Source organism: Carcharodon carcharias, chromosome 9 (assembly GCF_017639515.1).
Source record: "Carcharodon carcharias isolate sCarCar2 chromosome 9, sCarCar2.pri, whole genome shotgun sequence".
NCBI lineage: Eukaryota > Metazoa > Chordata > Chondrichthyes > Lamniformes > Lamnidae > Carcharodon > Carcharodon carcharias.
Window position 1 is genome coordinate 149704702 of NC_054475.1, and position 16854 is coordinate 149721555.

General features: G+C 42.0%; 1 protein-coding gene across 1 annotated transcript in view; it reads left to right on the forward strand.

The window, feature by feature from the left end:
• The window catches only part of cnpy3 (canopy FGF signaling regulator 3), a 44617-nt gene that overhangs the window by 15000 nt on the left and 12763 nt on the right, over positions 1-16854 (forward strand). Inside the window, exons 6-7 of the mRNA XM_041194712.1 lie at positions 458-575; positions 1793-1894. Coding sequence (XP_041050646.1) covers positions 458-575; positions 1793-1894 — 220 coding nt within the window. The remainder of the gene's footprint in view (positions 1-457; positions 576-1792; positions 1895-16854) is intronic.

The window sequence follows — 16854 nt, forward strand, 5'->3', positions numbered from 1 at the left end:
AGTGGTGTTCCCATGTTTCTGCTGCCCTTGTCCTTCTAGATGGTAGTGGTCGTGGCTTTGGAAGGTGCTGTCTAAAGAGCTTTGGTGAGTTTCTGCAGTGCACCTTGTAGATGGTACACGCTGCTGACACTGTTCGTTGGTGGTGGAGGGAGTGAATGTTTGTGGATGGGGTGCCAATCAAGCTGGTTGCTTTGTTATGGATGATGTCAAGCTTCTTGAGTGTTGTTGGAGTTGCACTTATCCAGGCAAGGGGAGAGTATTCCATCACACTCCTGACTTGTGTCTTTATAGATGGTGGACAGGCTTTGGGGAGTCAGGAGGTGAGTTACTTGCCGCAGAATTCCTAGCCACTGTATTTATGATATGCAATGCAGATAAATATACTTTCCCTATAAGCAGTGAAACTGTGTTGGTACTTGTCTAAGTCCAAGTATGTGCTCTCTGTTTTATACCCCAGTGTGATGTAATGGTGGAAAAGTATGAGGATGTTATTGAGGACTGGTATAAAAATCATCAGGAGGAAGACCTCACCATATTCCTCTGTGAACGGCATGTGCTGAAGGCCCACGAAACAGGTATAAACCTTTCTAACACTAGAAGTCCTGATGACATGCACTGCATTTAGGCTGCTTTAATTTTTACTGTAGACAGAACAATCATTCCTGGATGGAAAGCAGCCACAGTAACCCTGTGAGGGAGTAAAACCAAATTTCCCCATGTCCTTCTGAATTACCATGGCATCTTTTATCTGTTAAAAGTATGCATAATTGCGAGTTGTCGTTGCAGTAATGGATCTATCTCCCAGTCCTATTTTGGTATCTTGAGTTGAGAGGGACAGCAAACGTATGATCCCCAGACTCCGCCTGCTCCTTTCTTGCGTATTCCCAAATGTTAAAGGAGCCTTATCACAGGAAATGGAGATAAATGGCATGTCATATCTGTTGGCAACGCACAAATGAAGCCATTGCATATTCACAGTGTAGCAATGCAGTAAAGCATCATTTGTCCTTTAGTAAAAATAGCTGGAAAAATTCAGCAGGTCTGACAGCATCTGTGGAGAGGAGTACAATTAACGTTTCGAGTCCATATGACTTTTCATCAGAACTGAAGGGAAATAGAAATGAGGTGAAATATAGCTGTTTAAGGGGAGTGGGACAGGTAGAGCTGGATAGAGGGCCAGTGATAGGTGGAGGCAAAGGAGAGATTGCGAAAGATGTCATAGACAAAAGGACAAAGGGGTGTTAACGGTGGTGATATTAGCTAAAGGATGTGCTAACGGTGACATTAAGGGTAGAAAGCAGGATAAGCAAGTGACAGATGGCCCTAGTGGGGGTGGGGTGGGGGGAAGGGATCGAAAAAGGCTAAAAGGTGGAGATAAAACAATGGGTGGAAATAAATTTAAAAATAGTAATAGAAATAGATGGGAAAAGAAAAATGTATTAAAAGAATATGATGATTATTAGAAAAAAGGGGATCGGAAAGGTGGTGGGGATAGAGGAGAGAGTTCATGATCTAAAGTTGTTGAACTCACTGTTAAGTCCAGAAGGCTGTAAAGTGCCTAGTCGGAAGATGAGGTGCTGTTCCTCCAGTTTGCGCTGAGCTTCACTGGAACATTGCAGCAGGCCAAGGACAGACATTTGGGCATGAGAGCAGGGGTGGCGTGTTGAAATGGCAAGCGACAGGGAGGTCTGGGTCATGCTTGCTGACAGACCGAAGGTGTGTGCACTAAAGAAAACTAAGTAATTTTCCAAAGATTCCTGCGCAAAGATGAATCAATTTGAATCTCTTTCAGAATGTTTAAGGGAAAAGTGGAATGGACAGAAGGGGGACCCTGCAGTGATCGATGAAGAAAAGAAGAAGAAGAAAAAAAAGAAGAAAAATAAGGATAAAGACGGTAAGGAAGGGAATAGCAAGAAAGGAAAGAAGAAAAAGAGACAAGAAGAGGACAGTGACCAAGAAGGGGGAAAAGGCTTGTCGTCTGATGATGAGCAAACCCAACAGAAATCACCTCCATCCCACAGACCTGATGAACTGTAAGGACTGAAGGACTAGGCCAGAAAATATTGGTTCAAACCAGTGTGTTAAAGAGCATTGCTAGTAAAAGGACAGTAACCCAAACCCAGTGGACTGTTTTCATATGAATTTAAATAGCTTTAAATTAATTGGATACATTGACAAAGAAAAGTCTCTTATCTGACTGTTAGTTTGTCCATTTATACATAACGGTCACCTGCAATAACCCCATTTTCTACCATCCCTTCCTATTTTTGAGTGACATTGACGTAGAACAAAGCAGACTGTGTCTTCTGTTCTATTGCTTGAATTTAAGCAAGTTACTGTTGACATTTTATGCTTGAATGCCCCCTCCTGCCTTTTTAAGGGTATTTTAAAATGTTTTCTTGGACATGTAGATCCAGAGTTGTAGGAACTGGAAAATTAATGTATATTACACCTCTGGTAGTTTATCCAGTGGTAGGGAATTCATGATTGATAAATTTTGTGTTGAAATTTTGACTTATAATTGGGAAATTATTGCACTACATTCAAAACGCTAGTTCTTTTGAGGTAGATGATGCTTAATCCAATGTTGTGAAGCGTCGTGGATGCTTGGAAGCTAATCTCATGATTTCTAATTTGTCAAAACACCAAGGAGAGACCCAGTATGAAGCATGCACCAAAGCTGAAATATAAAATCAATTTATAACCTTTCAAGGCTAGGCTGGTCTTCAATTTCAAGAAAACAAAAGGAGTTGAGAAATGCATCTCCCAAAATAGTGGTACAGATCTCGAAATAGCATCTTAAAAAAAAAAGCAGAATTTCATGTATTTAGTTCCTTTAAGCTTTTGGTTTCGTTGTAGGGAATAAAAATTCCACTATATACTACAGTCAAAGTCAGGCATTTTCCATTTTCATGGAAAATCAAATGGGATTGCAAAATGTGATCTCCAAAATACCAGTAAAAAATTTGGAATCCCATGTAATAAGAACAGAATTTGACTTATAAATCACCATAAATCAATGGCCCTCTGGCTTTCATTTGATCTAAACCGATTGTGTAGAATTTGAGTTCTGTATGGATGACAAAAACACACTATTCTTTTACCTACTACAAAAAAGTGACTCATAACTAAGCATTGTAACCAAATAAATGTGTGCATTCAGCAATGGATGGGCAACAAATACCGGTCTTGCCAGCAATGCGCGCATTCCTTGCATAAAAATAAATGCTGTCGGCTAATTGGATTTAAAGGAAAAAAAAATCTAAACTCCTTTCTGCCATACAGTGTGCAAAGTCACATGATAAAACTTAGCAGGAGCATTTCGAAAAACGTTAATTGTTTTAAAACTAAGTTGCCATTTCAAGGCAATAATCTGTGTCTTGGGCTTTGGATGACCTGAATAAGCTAATTCACTCTCATTCACGTGGTCCATGAATTTGTCCAAATTGACAGACAGATAAACATGCATGGATGCTTACAAAGGAGAGACATCATTCAATTCGGTGAAATAAAGGTCCCTAGGCTTGCAGTACTCAGGCTTGTAATGGACACAGTTGTCTTGATTCTAGGAATTTTCCACTCATCTCTGCCAGTGACTTCTGTAAATCAGTAACCACTTGTGCTGTTACTGTTCCTTACGATGGAAACTACTAATCATTTGGGGCATGGTGGCGTGGAAATTCCCAACATATATCTACCCAAATATAGACACAAACCTCTGGGAAAAGTAATTTTCTATCTATTTGCTAAAGCCCCAATTATACCCTTCCATATGCTTGTTGCATGTGGCTTTTATGCTCATTCTGATTGACTGTTGGTGGCACAATTTCATAGCACCAGAATAATTTAAAGCTACTTAATGACTGGTCCTAAAGTGTTTTTCTGGGCTCCTTTGGAAATCATCCAGTTTAACTGTTCTTATTCAAATGACAAGAATGTTCATTATTGGCAGCAGGAATTAGTCAAAGCGGGTCTTGTGTTACACCTTGGCAGAGTTCTGCAAACTGGCGTGGACACGATGGGCTGAATGGCCTCTTTCTGCATCTTAACCTTTCTATGGTTCTAACTCCTGGAGCAGAATGTGTATTTGTGCCCACAAATACACTGACAGAAACAGGCTCCTTGCAGAAGAATGGTGCTTTACACTCCCTTTCCTGCCCTATGCTCCTCCTCAAACACACAAGGAAAGTGGGGGGGGGGGGGGGGTGGTAGAAATTACTCCAGAGATTCCAGAGGCAGAGGTTTGGAGGAAGTACACCTATGTGATCTCTCAGTCGGGAATAATGCTGCAGTGCAAGGAAAATCTGGAGCGTGGTTGTTTTTATTCTAATGGAAGCAGATAAAGAATTGAGTGAAAATGTAGCATGAAGCTGTTCATCAGAACTCTTTCAGAAGCTGGCTGATCAGCTGTGTTTTTCTGTTTTAATTCATTGTTTTTAAGCTTCAACACTCAATAAATAGTTATAAGTCATGTATTTAATCTGTAAATACCAAAGTGTGTCCTGAATCATTTCCAGTTGGGATATTCCTTTTTACCTTTCATTAAGTGAATGATTCAATGGTAAATGCAATTGGGCAAAAGTCAACTGTGCACCCCCCCCACTCCCTAGCATAGACCCTTTGCAATAGGCCTCTTACTTAATTTTAGTATTTCAAAATTTGCATTATAGTTCCTTATTGTTTTGAGCCTAGGCTGTGACCATCATTGGGCACTTGTGGGGTAAGATACATTGTTTGTCAGAAAATGCACACTTCCTTGATTCCCTTGATTGTGGCACATTTCGGGCAGGACAGGACTGCCCCCCCACCCCAGAGATGCCTCAATACCCTGAGCTATAATTCTGAACTGGGCCATTTGCATATGTTAGAGGGGGAGCTAACTGGCTTCTGCCAAGAAGTCACATCAGTTTGGGGGGAGAAACTTGTTGTAGCAGGCCTTGGGAAGCCAACTAAGCAGAAGGAATAGGTAGCCCGTTGATTCCACCCCCCCCCGCCCCCCCAACAAAACCTTATTTCAAGGTCCACAAATGGATAAGCTCTTCACTTTTAGCCCAACAACCACTTCTGTTTGCCTGTGAACAGCGAATTCCAGAATCGATCTGGCAAATCCTGCACCCAGGATTCCAAGAGTGCAAATAGCTGGCATTAACTCTTTACCTGCCGATACCACGTCAGGGCCAGCCACAATAACGATGTTGATTTATTTTGGGTCTTTAACTTGGCAAGGCATTTCAGCCAAAAGTCATGGAAACATAGCTGAGATTTTCACTTCCACCCACCGAAAAGAACATCAGTGAGGAAGGAAGCAGAAAGCTCAGGCCTATGTGTGAAAATAGATGGGTAGGGCAATCAAGGCAAGTGAATCCTTTCCATCTTCTCATAAAGCTTCTAATTGAAATTTGAATTATTTAAAAATAGGCTGGGAAATGGAAAACATTGAGGAACTGAACTTTTATTAGGGAGTAGTAGGCTGGATTGCTGACATAGCCCAGAATCTCTGACTGAGATCTTCCTTGATATTGGAAGATACACCCCTAACTGCCCCTCCCCCTTTACTGGAAAGATGCTGCAGGTAGCACACGGGGCAAAAATGTCAGCGGAACCAAATTCCAGGTGAAAATAGGCCATGGAGTTATTTCTGATACAGAAGGCCATTTGGCCCATCGAGTCCATGCCGGTTCCCACAGAGCAATCCAGTCAGTCCCACTCCCCCCCTCAATCCTCATAGTCCTGCAAGTTTATTTCCTTCAAGTGCCCATCCAAATTCCTTTTGAAATTCTTGATTATTTCGGATTCCACCACCCTGGTGGGCAGTGACAGCCAGGTCATCATCACCTGCTGCTTAAAAAAACTTCTTCCTCGCTTTCCCCCTGCATCTCTTGCTCAAAATCTTAAAACTGTGTCTCCTAAACCTAGTACCATTAGCTAATGGGAAGAGTTTTTCCCTGTCTACATTATTTAAGCCTATCATAATTTTGAGGGGAGATTTGATAGAGTTGTACAATCTCCTGTGCTCCAAAGAGAACTATCCCAGCCTTTTCAACCTAACCTTATAACTAAAACAGAAACAGAAATACCTGGAAAAACTCAGCAGGTCTGGCAGCATTGATGGAGAAGAGCACAGTTGACGTTTCGAGTCCTCATGACCCTTCAACAGAACTAAGTAAAAATAGGAGAGGGGTGAAATATAAGCTGGTTTAAGGGTGGTTGGGGGGGTTGTTGGGACAAGAAGAGCTAGGTAAAGGGCCAGTGATAGGTGGAGATAACCAAAAGATGTCACAGACAAAAGAACAAAGAGGTGTTGAAGATGGTGATATTATCTAAAGGAATGTGCTAATTAAGGGTAGAAAGCAGGACAAACAAGGTACAGATAGCTCTAGTGGGAGTGGGGTGAAGGAATCTAAAAAGGCTAAAAGGTAGAGATAAATCTGGATGGAAATACATTTAAAAATGGAAATAAGTGGGAAAAGAAAAATCTATATAAATTATTGGAAAAAACAAAAAGGAGGGGAAAAAAAACAGACAGGGGGTGGGGATGGAGGAGACAGTTCATGATCTAAAATTGTTGAACTCAATATTCAGTCTGGAAGGCTGTAAAGTGCCTAGTCAGAAGATGAGGTGCTGTTCCTCCAGTTTGCGTTGAGCTTCACTGGAACAATGCAGCAAGCCAAGGACGGACATGTGGGCATGAGAGCAGGGTGGAGTGTTGAAATGGCAAGCGACAGGGACGTCTGGGTAATGCTTGCGGACAGACCGAAGGTGTTCTGCAACCTCCCAATCCTGGAACCATTTTGGTAAATCTCCTATGCACCATCTCAAGGATTTTTACATCTTTTCCAAAGTGGTGACTAGAACTGAATGCAAAACTTTAGTTGGGGCCTAATGAGGTTCAGCAGAAGTTCCTTGCTTTTGTATTCAATGCCTCTATTTATGACGCTCAAGATCCCATATTTTCTGCTAAGCAATCTCTCAATATGTCCTGCCATCTTCAAAGATCAACGCACATTCACCCCAAGGTCCCTCTGTTCCTTTCTTTAGAACTGTGCCATTAAATCAATATTGCCTCTCCCTAACCCTTCTGTCAAAATGCATCACCTCACACTTCTCTATATCGAATTCCATCTGCCACTTGTCTGTTTATACTGCTAGCCTATCTATGTCCTCTTGCAAGTCATTCATGAAATCCTCATGATTTGTCATTACTTCAAGTTTGGTATTATCAGTAAATTTTGAAATTTTACTCCAAATTCCAGAACAAGTCATTTACATATAGCAACAAAAGCCCTAACCCTTGTTCTTGCACTAACCCTTGGGCAACACCAATGTCTATCATTCTCCAAAACAAAAACAAAAATACCTGGAAAAACTCAGCAGGTCTGACAGCATCTGTGGAGAGGAACATAGTTAACATTTTGAGTCTGTATGACTCTTAAACAGAACTAAGGAAAAATAGAGAAATAGAAACATCATTCTCCAGTCTGAAAAACAACCAGCTGCCATGTCTTACTGCTTTTTGCCATTAAGCCAATTTTTTTATGCAGTTGGATACTGACCCTCCTATTCCATAAGCATCAATTTTGTTAACCAGCCTTCTATGTGGTACTTCATCAAACACTTTCTTAAAATCCATATAAACATCTACCACATTCTCTTCATTAACCTTCTCTGTTACTTTATCAAAACAATCAATTAGTCAAACACTAACTGCCTTTTATTAATCTGTGCCAGCTGAACTTAATTAACTTAAACCTCTCTAAGTGCCTGTTGATTTTTTCCCTGATTATGGATTCCAAAACCTTACCCACCACTTACATTAAACTAACCTGTAGTTGTTTGGACTATTCTTGCACCCTTTCTTGAATAAGGGTGTCACATTTGCCACTCTGCAATCCTCTGGCACCTACCCCTTACCTAGGGAAGATTGAAAGATTAAGGCAAGCTCTTCTGTTATTTCTAACTCCATGTCATATAGCCATCCAAATCCAGTGGCTATCTACCCTAAGCATAGCCAACCTTTCCAGTACCTCCTCCCTTTCAATCTTTACAATATCCATTGCCTCCACTATCTCGGCTTCTACCAAAATTTTATCAGATTTCTATTCCTTAGTAAACACCGATATAAAGTATTCTAGCTTTGTCCTGGGCCTCCAAATATGCATCGCTCTCTTTGTCCTTAATAAGACCCACTCCACCTCTTACTACTCACTTACTATTTACATGCTGGTAGATTTTTGTGTTCTCTTTTATGTTGACTGCCATTGTATTCTCATTCTCTCTGCCAATCTTACTTTCCTCCTTACCTCTCTCAAACTATTGTATTTGACCTGGTTCTCACGTGAAGATTTCATCTGACATGCATAATATACCCTTTTTTGTTTCATGATAATCTCCATATTGTGATCTAAGGAGCCCTATTTTTGGCTCCCTTACCTCTTGCTCTTATTGGAATGTACATAATCTGTATCTTAGGCATTAAAGATTACCCATTGCTCCGTTACACTTTTTCCTGTAAGTCTCTGAGGATAGTGGAAGTAGAAACAATCAATGATTTCAAAAGCAAATTGGATGGGCAATTGAAAGAAATAAACTTGCAGGGCTATGGCAATTCTCAGGAGAATGGGCATGACTGGATTGCTCTGCGGGGAGCTGGCATGGACTTGATGGGCCAAATGGCCTCCTAAAGTGTCCTAAATGACTCAATGATTCCATTTTATCCTGGCTAGATCCCTTCTCATCATCCTGAAATTAGTCCTCTTCCAATTTGGAATTTCTATATTAGATTGTTCCTTGTTCTTCTCCATCATTATTCTAAACCTTATGATACAACAATCACTCTTATCCAAATATTCCCTCACAGACACTTGGTCCACTTGGCCCATCTCATTTTCCAGCACCAGATCCAGCAATGCCTCCTTTCTAGTTGGACTGAGGACACACTGATCAAGAAAGTTCTCTTGAACACATAGGGATCTACTTGCTCTCAAAGCTGGTGCTAGATTTGAAACTTGAAACCTGAGATTCTCTGAAATGCATTTGGGCAGTTTCAACCCAGTTCATAACAGAGGCAAGGTCACAGTATAATTCAGCCTGACTAAACTAGATAAGATGATAGAAATTGACAGCTGGGGGAATGCAAAATTTCACACATGACATTAGAGAGAGTCCTTTTGGGGCAGAGATACATACATACATACATACATACAAATTAGGAGCAGAAGAAGACCATTCAACCCCTTGAGCTTGCTCCACCATTCAATAAGATCAAGGATGATTTGATTTTGGCCTCAACTCCACACTCTGCCTATGCCTGATAACCTTTGAGATTACCCCATTCTCAGTATAGAAATTCACAAAATGGTTTTCACAAAAGACACATCCCAAAATCACAAGCTGATTCACCAACTCTGCAATCCCATTTATGTCACGTGATGTTCCCCAAAAATAAAATTGGGCATTATTTCCAGACTATGTATTTAGAATTTTACTGGTTTATAAGCTGGTAGAATATTAACTTCCATCTTTGAACGGATGCGTATCTAAATATCTGAGTCTCTGATGGATATCAGACTTTACATTTCCTGTTTGTATAAATTATCCAGATAATACGTATCACTTATTTTACACTTCACTATTTTAAATGATTTGTATCAATTCAGAATTTTAATGTACCATCCTTTAGTAGAACGATATTTGAAAAACAGCTTGGAGGGAATGACGGCTATTCCTTCTGGTGGCAGATGAAAGAAAATGCAATGTTACCCACCTGATACGATCTGGGCTCTTTTTCAAATGTTAGCATCCTTCGTATCTGTAGCAACTGGTGGGTAGGAAACATCTGGTGGGTGATGTAAAATGGATCAGATAGTCATCATCCCTGGGTATATCCTGTCCCACCAGACTGAGCAGAGGTGGTAGCACAGTGGTATACAGTCGGGAGGGAGTTGTCCTTGGAGTCCTCAACATTGATTGCAGACCCCATGAAATCTCATGGCATTAGGTCAAACTTGGACAAGGAAACCTCCTGCTGATTACCAATACCACCCCCTTCCTCAGCTGATGAATCACTATTCCTCCATGTTGAACACCACTTGGAGGAAGCACCAAGGGTGACAAGGGCACAGAATGTACTCTGGATGGGGGACTTCAATGTCCATCACCAAGTGTGGCTCAGTAGCAGCATAACAGACTGAGCTGGCCAAGTCCTAAATGACATAGTTGCTAGACTGGGTCTGCGGCAGATGATGAGGGAACCAGCAAGAGAGGAAACATATTTGACCTCATCCTCACTAACCTGCATCTGTCCATGACAGTATTGGTAGGAGTGATCACTGTGGTGATGAAGTCCTGTCTTCACATTGAGAATACCCTCCATCATGTCATGTAGTACTACCACTATGCTAAATGGGATAGATTTCGAACAGATCTAGCAACTCAAGATTGGGCAACCAAGAGGTGCTGCAGGCCATCAGCAGCAACAAAATTGTACTCGAGCACAATCTGTAACCTCATGGCTCGGCATCTACCCCACTCTACCATTACCACCAAACCAAGGGATCAAGCTTGGTTCAATGAAGAGTGTAGGAGAGCATGCCAGGAGCAGCACCAGGCATACCTAAAAATGAGGTGTCAGCCTGATGAAGCTATAACACAGGACTAATGTCCTGGAACTAAGATGTTTGACCTCCAACAACCACAACCAAGTGATACACAGAGCTAAGTGATTCCAAAAGCAACACTTCAGATCTAAGCTCTGCAGTCCTGCCACATCCAGTCATGAATGGTGATGGACAATTAAACAATTCACTGAAGGAGGAGGCTCTACAAATATCCCCATCCTCAATGATGGGGGAGCCCAACACATCAGTGCAAAAGATAAGGCTGAAGCATTTGCAACAATCTTCAGTCAGAAGTGCCGGGTGGACGATCCATCTTGGCCTTCTCCAGAGGTCCACAGCATCACAAATGCCAGTTTTCAGCCAATTCGAATCACTCGACATGATATCAAGGAACAGCTGAAAGCACTGGATACTGCAAAGGCTATGAACTCTGACAATATTTCGGCAATAGTACTGAAGATTTTTGCTCCAGATCTTCCTGCACCCCTAGCCAATCTGTTCCAGTACAGTTACACACTGGTATCTACGCAGCAATGTGGAAAAGTGTCCAGGTAAGTCCTGTATACAAAAAGCAGGGAAAATCTAACCCGGCCAATTACCACCCCATCAATCTACTCTCCATCATCAGTAAAGTGATGGAAGGGGTCATCAAGTGGCACTTGCTTAGCAATAGCCGGCTCAATGATGCTCAGTTTGGGTTCCGCCAGGGCCACTCAGCTCCTGACCTCATTACAGCCTTGGTTCAAACATGGACGCAACAGCTGAACTCCAGAAGTGGGGTGAGGGTGACTGCCCTTGACATCCAGGCCGCATTTGACTGGGTGTAGCATTAAAGGAGACCTGGCAAAACTGGAGTTAATAAGATCATCTCAGCTGATTGGAGTCATACCTAGCAAAAGGAAGATGGTTGTTGGAGGTCAAACATCTCAGTTCCAGGACATCATTCCAAAGGGCATTAGTGAATAAATGGAATTTATAACAATCCAGTAGGTTCCATGGTCACATTACTGATAATTAAATAAATCCAGAATTAAGTTAATTCAATTTAAATTCCCCAGTTGCTATGATGGGATGTGGACACATGGATCATTAGTTCCAGCTTCTAGCTTACTAGACCACTTTGCTAGCTAATGTACTTCTACTCCTGTCTTATATTTGCCCCAGGAGCTTTCCTGATAAAAGAGTTCATTTTTGGCTTTAAGTTAACCTTTACCAACTGCCCAAGATTCCCCAGCTAACCTAGAAGTGCTTGAGAGGATCAGAAAAGAACATGGTCTATGAAGAATACTATCGTTTGAAAGGCTGAAAATGTATTGATATTCTCGTTTGTCATTCTGCAGCCTTTCCAGGACCCAGGCCAAAATATACAACTTAGAAGGAATGAGGCCCTCCAAGCTCAGCTACCAAAACCAATCTGCCAAAAACATTGTGCTACTGAATAGCAAAGTTAAAATGCAATGCCTGGAAAATGTGTCCGTTGACCTCCATGCAGCTGCTTCATTCCCAGAAATCAGTCACAGAAAAGTTGATGGTGTATACAATGTATTACTATATTCATAAGTTAGCATATGACACATATAACTGTTAGAACTTCATAAAATCCTGAGCTCCTTTATAATTTATGCAGAGTTTATGTTAGTGAAAACATTGTACACAGGAAGAAGCCATCTGGCATTCACATCTTGTGCTGTTGTTTGTTCTAACTGGAACCATTGCCCTATATTTTCAACAGGCGTGCATATCACAATGATACGGTTTGAAATAGGTGCTATGTTGAACAATTTGTCCATTTGCATCATTATGCATAGGCTGAGGCACCAATTTGACAAATTCAGTATGCACAGTAGCAGTCGAAATGGGAAACTCTATATGAAGAAAATCTATAGGGGTGCAGACAAGTAAAGATAAGTATCAAAAGAGCAGCACAATTTTTTTTTGGATAAGGCTTCAAACAATTAGAAGCCTTAACCAAAGTTTATGTAGAGAGTGAAAACTGGCAAGCAAAAATGAAGGGATAAATGGAACCCAAGGTGCAAGTGTTAATCTGCAGGTCAGTGATGCAGTGCTGGTGCAGCTCAGTCTGTTTCCTTTTGCTTGATGACTGCCCAAACAGAGGTGGTGATACAACATGGCTGTGAGTATAATGGCATCTGCTTACCCCAATCATCGTCTTCACAGGTCAGTATCAATGCCCTTACTGGAAGAGGAGGCTCCACAAATATCCCCATCCTCAATGATGCACATCAATGCAAAAGATAAGGCTGAAGCATTTGCTACAATCTTCAGCCAGAAGTGCCGAGTGGATGATCCATAATGGCCTCCTCCAGAGATCCCCAGCATCATACATACTAATCTTAAGCCAATTTGATTCACTCCATGTGACATCAAGAAACGGCTGAAGGCACTGGATACTGCAAAGGCTATGGGCCCTGACAATAGTCCAGCAATAGTACTGAAGACTTGTGTTCCAGAACTTGCTGCACCAAGCCAAGCTGTTCCAGTTCAGCTACAACACTGGCATCAAACTGGCTATGTGGAAAATTGCCCAGGTATGTCCTGTACACAAAAAGCAGGACAAATCCAACCTGGCCAGTTACCACCCCATCAGTCTACTCTCCATCATCAATAAGGTAATAGAAGGGGTTATCAACAGTGCTATCAAGTGGCACTTGCTTAGCAATAACCTGCTCACTGACGCCCAATTTGGGTTCCGCCAGGGCCACTCAGCTCCTGACCTTATTACAGCCTTGGTTCAAACATGGACAAAAGAGCTGAACTCCCGAGGTGCGGTGAGAGTGACTGCCCTTGACATCAAAGCAGTATTTGACAGTGTGTGGCATCAAGGTGCCCTAGAAAAATGGTGTCAATGGGAATCAGGGGGAAAACTCTCTACTGGTTGGAGTCATACCTAGCATAAAGGAACATTGTTGTGTTTGTTGGAGGTCAATCATCTCAGCTCCAGGACATCACTGCAGGAGTTCCTCAGGGTAGCGCCCTCGGCCCAACCACCTTCAGCTGCTTCATCAATGACCTTCCTTCTATCATAAGGTCAGAAGTGGGGATGTTGGCTTATGATTGCACAATGTTCAGCACCATTCGCGACGCCTCAGATACTGAAGCAGTCCATTTCCAAATGCAGCAAGGCCTGGACACTATCCAGGCTTGGGCTGACAAATGGTAAGTAACATTTGCACCACACAAGTGTCAGGCAATGACCATTTCCCACAAGAGAATCCAACCATTGCCCCTTGATGTTCAATGGCATTATCACCACTCAATCCCCCACCATCAAGATCCTGGGAGTTACCATTGACCAGAGACTGAACTGGACTAGCCATATAAATACTGACTACAAAAGCAGGTCAGATGCTAGGAATCCTGTGAAGAGTAACTCACCTCCTGACTCCCCAAAGCCTGTCCACCATCTACAAGGTACAAATCAGGAGTGTGATAGAATACTCACTACTTGCCTGGATGAGTGCAGCTCCCACAACACTCAAGAAGCTTGACACGGTCCAGGACAAAGCAGTCCGCTTGATTGGCACCACATCCACAAACATTCACTCCCTCTACCACCGATGCACTGTAGCAGCAGTGTGTACCGTCTACAAGATGCACTGCAGGGATTCACCAAGGCTCCTTCGACAGCACCTTCCAAACCCATGACCACTGCCACCTAGAAGGACAAGGGCAGCAGATAAATGGGAATACCACCACCTGGAAGTTCCCCTCCAAGTCACTCACCATCCTGACTTGGAAATATATATGCCATTCCTTCACTATCGCTGAGTCAAATTCCTGGAACTCCCTCCCCAACAGCACTGTGGGTGTAGCTACACCAAAGACTGCAGCGGTTCAAGGAGGCAGTTTCACCACCTTCTCAAGGGCAATTAGAGGTGGGCAATAAATGATGGCCTAGCCAGCGAAGCCCACATCCCAAGAATTAATTTTTTTTAAAAGTTCCAAAATCACAGAACCTTCACAGAATTTTCTTTTCTTCATCTCTGTCCTTTAAGGGCAACCCCTAATTTTAAAACAGTGCCCCATAGTTCTGGACTCACCCACCAAGAGGAAACATCCTTTCCACATCCACCATGTCAAGACCATTCAGGATCTTATATGCTTCAATCAGGTCACCCCTCACTCTTCTAAACTCCAATGGAAACAGGCTCAGCCTGTCCAACCTTTCCTCATAAGACAACTCACTCATTCCAGGTATCAATCTAGTAAACCTGCTCTGATCCGCTTCCAATGCATTTACATCTTTCCTTAAATAAGGAGACCAAAACTGCACACCGTTTTCGACGTGGTCTCACCAATGCCCCGTATAACCGAAGCATAACATCCTTACTTTTATGCTGAATTCCTCTTATAATACTTTTTGTGACTCATGCACGAGAACACCTAGGTCACTCTGCACTTTGAAATTCTGCAGTCGTTCTCAATTTAAGTAATACTGTTTTTTTATTCTTCCTGACAAAGTGAACAGCTTAGCATTTTCCCACATCGTACTCCATCCACCAGATTTTTGCCCACCCACCCAACCTATCTATATCCATCTGCAAACTCCTTGTCTTCTTCACAACATACTTTCCCACCTGTTTTTGTGTCGTCTGCAAATTTCGCTCCCCCCATCTAAGTCATTGATGTAAATTTTTATAAGGCCCCAGCACAGACCCCTGCAGGACTCCACATGTCACATCCTGCCAATCAGACAAAGACCCATTTATGCATACTCTCTTTTCTGCCAGTCAACCAATCTTCTTTCCATGCTAATGTTACCATGATCTTTTATTTTTTGCAATAACATTTAATCTAGCACCTTATCAAATGCCTTCTGAAAATTCAAATACAGTACATCTAGTTTCCCCTTTATCCACAACACATGAACTTTAATGATTTGGTTGAGCACGATTTCCATTTCACAAAACCGTGTTGACTCTTCCCGATTACCTTGAGCTTTTCTAAATGCCCAGCTACAACCTCTTTAATTACCGATTCCAGCGCCTTCCCCAAGACTGATGTCAAGCTAACTGGTCTATAGTTTCTTGCCTCCCTCCCTTCTTGAATAGAGAATATTCGCTACTTTCCAGTCTGATGGAACCTTCCAGAATCTAGGGACTTTTGGAAATTAACACCAATGCATCTACTACCTCGCCAGCCACTTCCTTTAAGACCCTAGGAGGAAGTCCATCTGTACCCAGAGACTTGTCAGCTCGCAGCTCCATCAATTTGCCTCATGATTGTAATTTCATCATGTTCCTCTCTCCCTTCCCCTTGTTACAGCTATTACTGGAATGTTTTTTGTACCCTCTATAGTGAAGACAGAAGCAAAGTATTTGTTCATTTCATCTGCCATTTCCTTATTATCTATTATTAACTCCCCATTCTCAATCTCTAGAGGACCAAAATTCACTTTACTTACTCTTTGCCTTTTTAAATACCTGTAGGAACTCTTGCTATCCATTTTTACATTTCTAGCTAGCTTCCTCTCATACTCTAATTTCTTTCTCCTGATTAACCTTTTAGCCATTCTCTAATGTTCTTTATATCCTGGCCAATCATTTGACCTGCTACTCATCTTTGCAGAGTTATATGCTTTTTCCTTAAGTTTGATGCTTTCTCTAACTTCTTTAGTTAACCACGGATGGTGCATTCTCCCTTTAGAATTTTTCTTTATAGTAGGAATATACTTATTATGAGTATTCTGAAATATCACCTTAAATGTCTGCCACTGCTTTTCTATTGATCCATGATGATTGCACAATGTTCAGCACCATTCACGACTCCTCAGACACTGAGGCAGTCCATATCCAAATGCAGCGAGATCTGGCCAATATCCAAGATTGGGCTGACAAGTGTCAAGCAATGACCATCTCCAACAAGGGAGACTCCAACCATTGTCCCATGGTGTTCAATGGCATTACCATCATTCAATCCCCCGCTTTCAACATCCTGGAGGTTACCATTGACCAGAAACTGAACTGGACTAGCCATATAAATGCTGTGGCTATAAGAGCAGGTCAGAGGCTAGTAATCCTGCAACAAGTAACTCACCTCCTGATTCCCCAAAGCCTGTCCACCATCTACAAGTATAAACTTACAGGCTACAGGAATAGAATTGGGGAATGAGATGGAAGGGACTGGTCTACAGAGCCAACATGGACCTGATGGCTGAATGTTCTCCTTCTGCACCAATACTGACTTTATGATTGTGAAGTTGATTCAGGCACTGGTT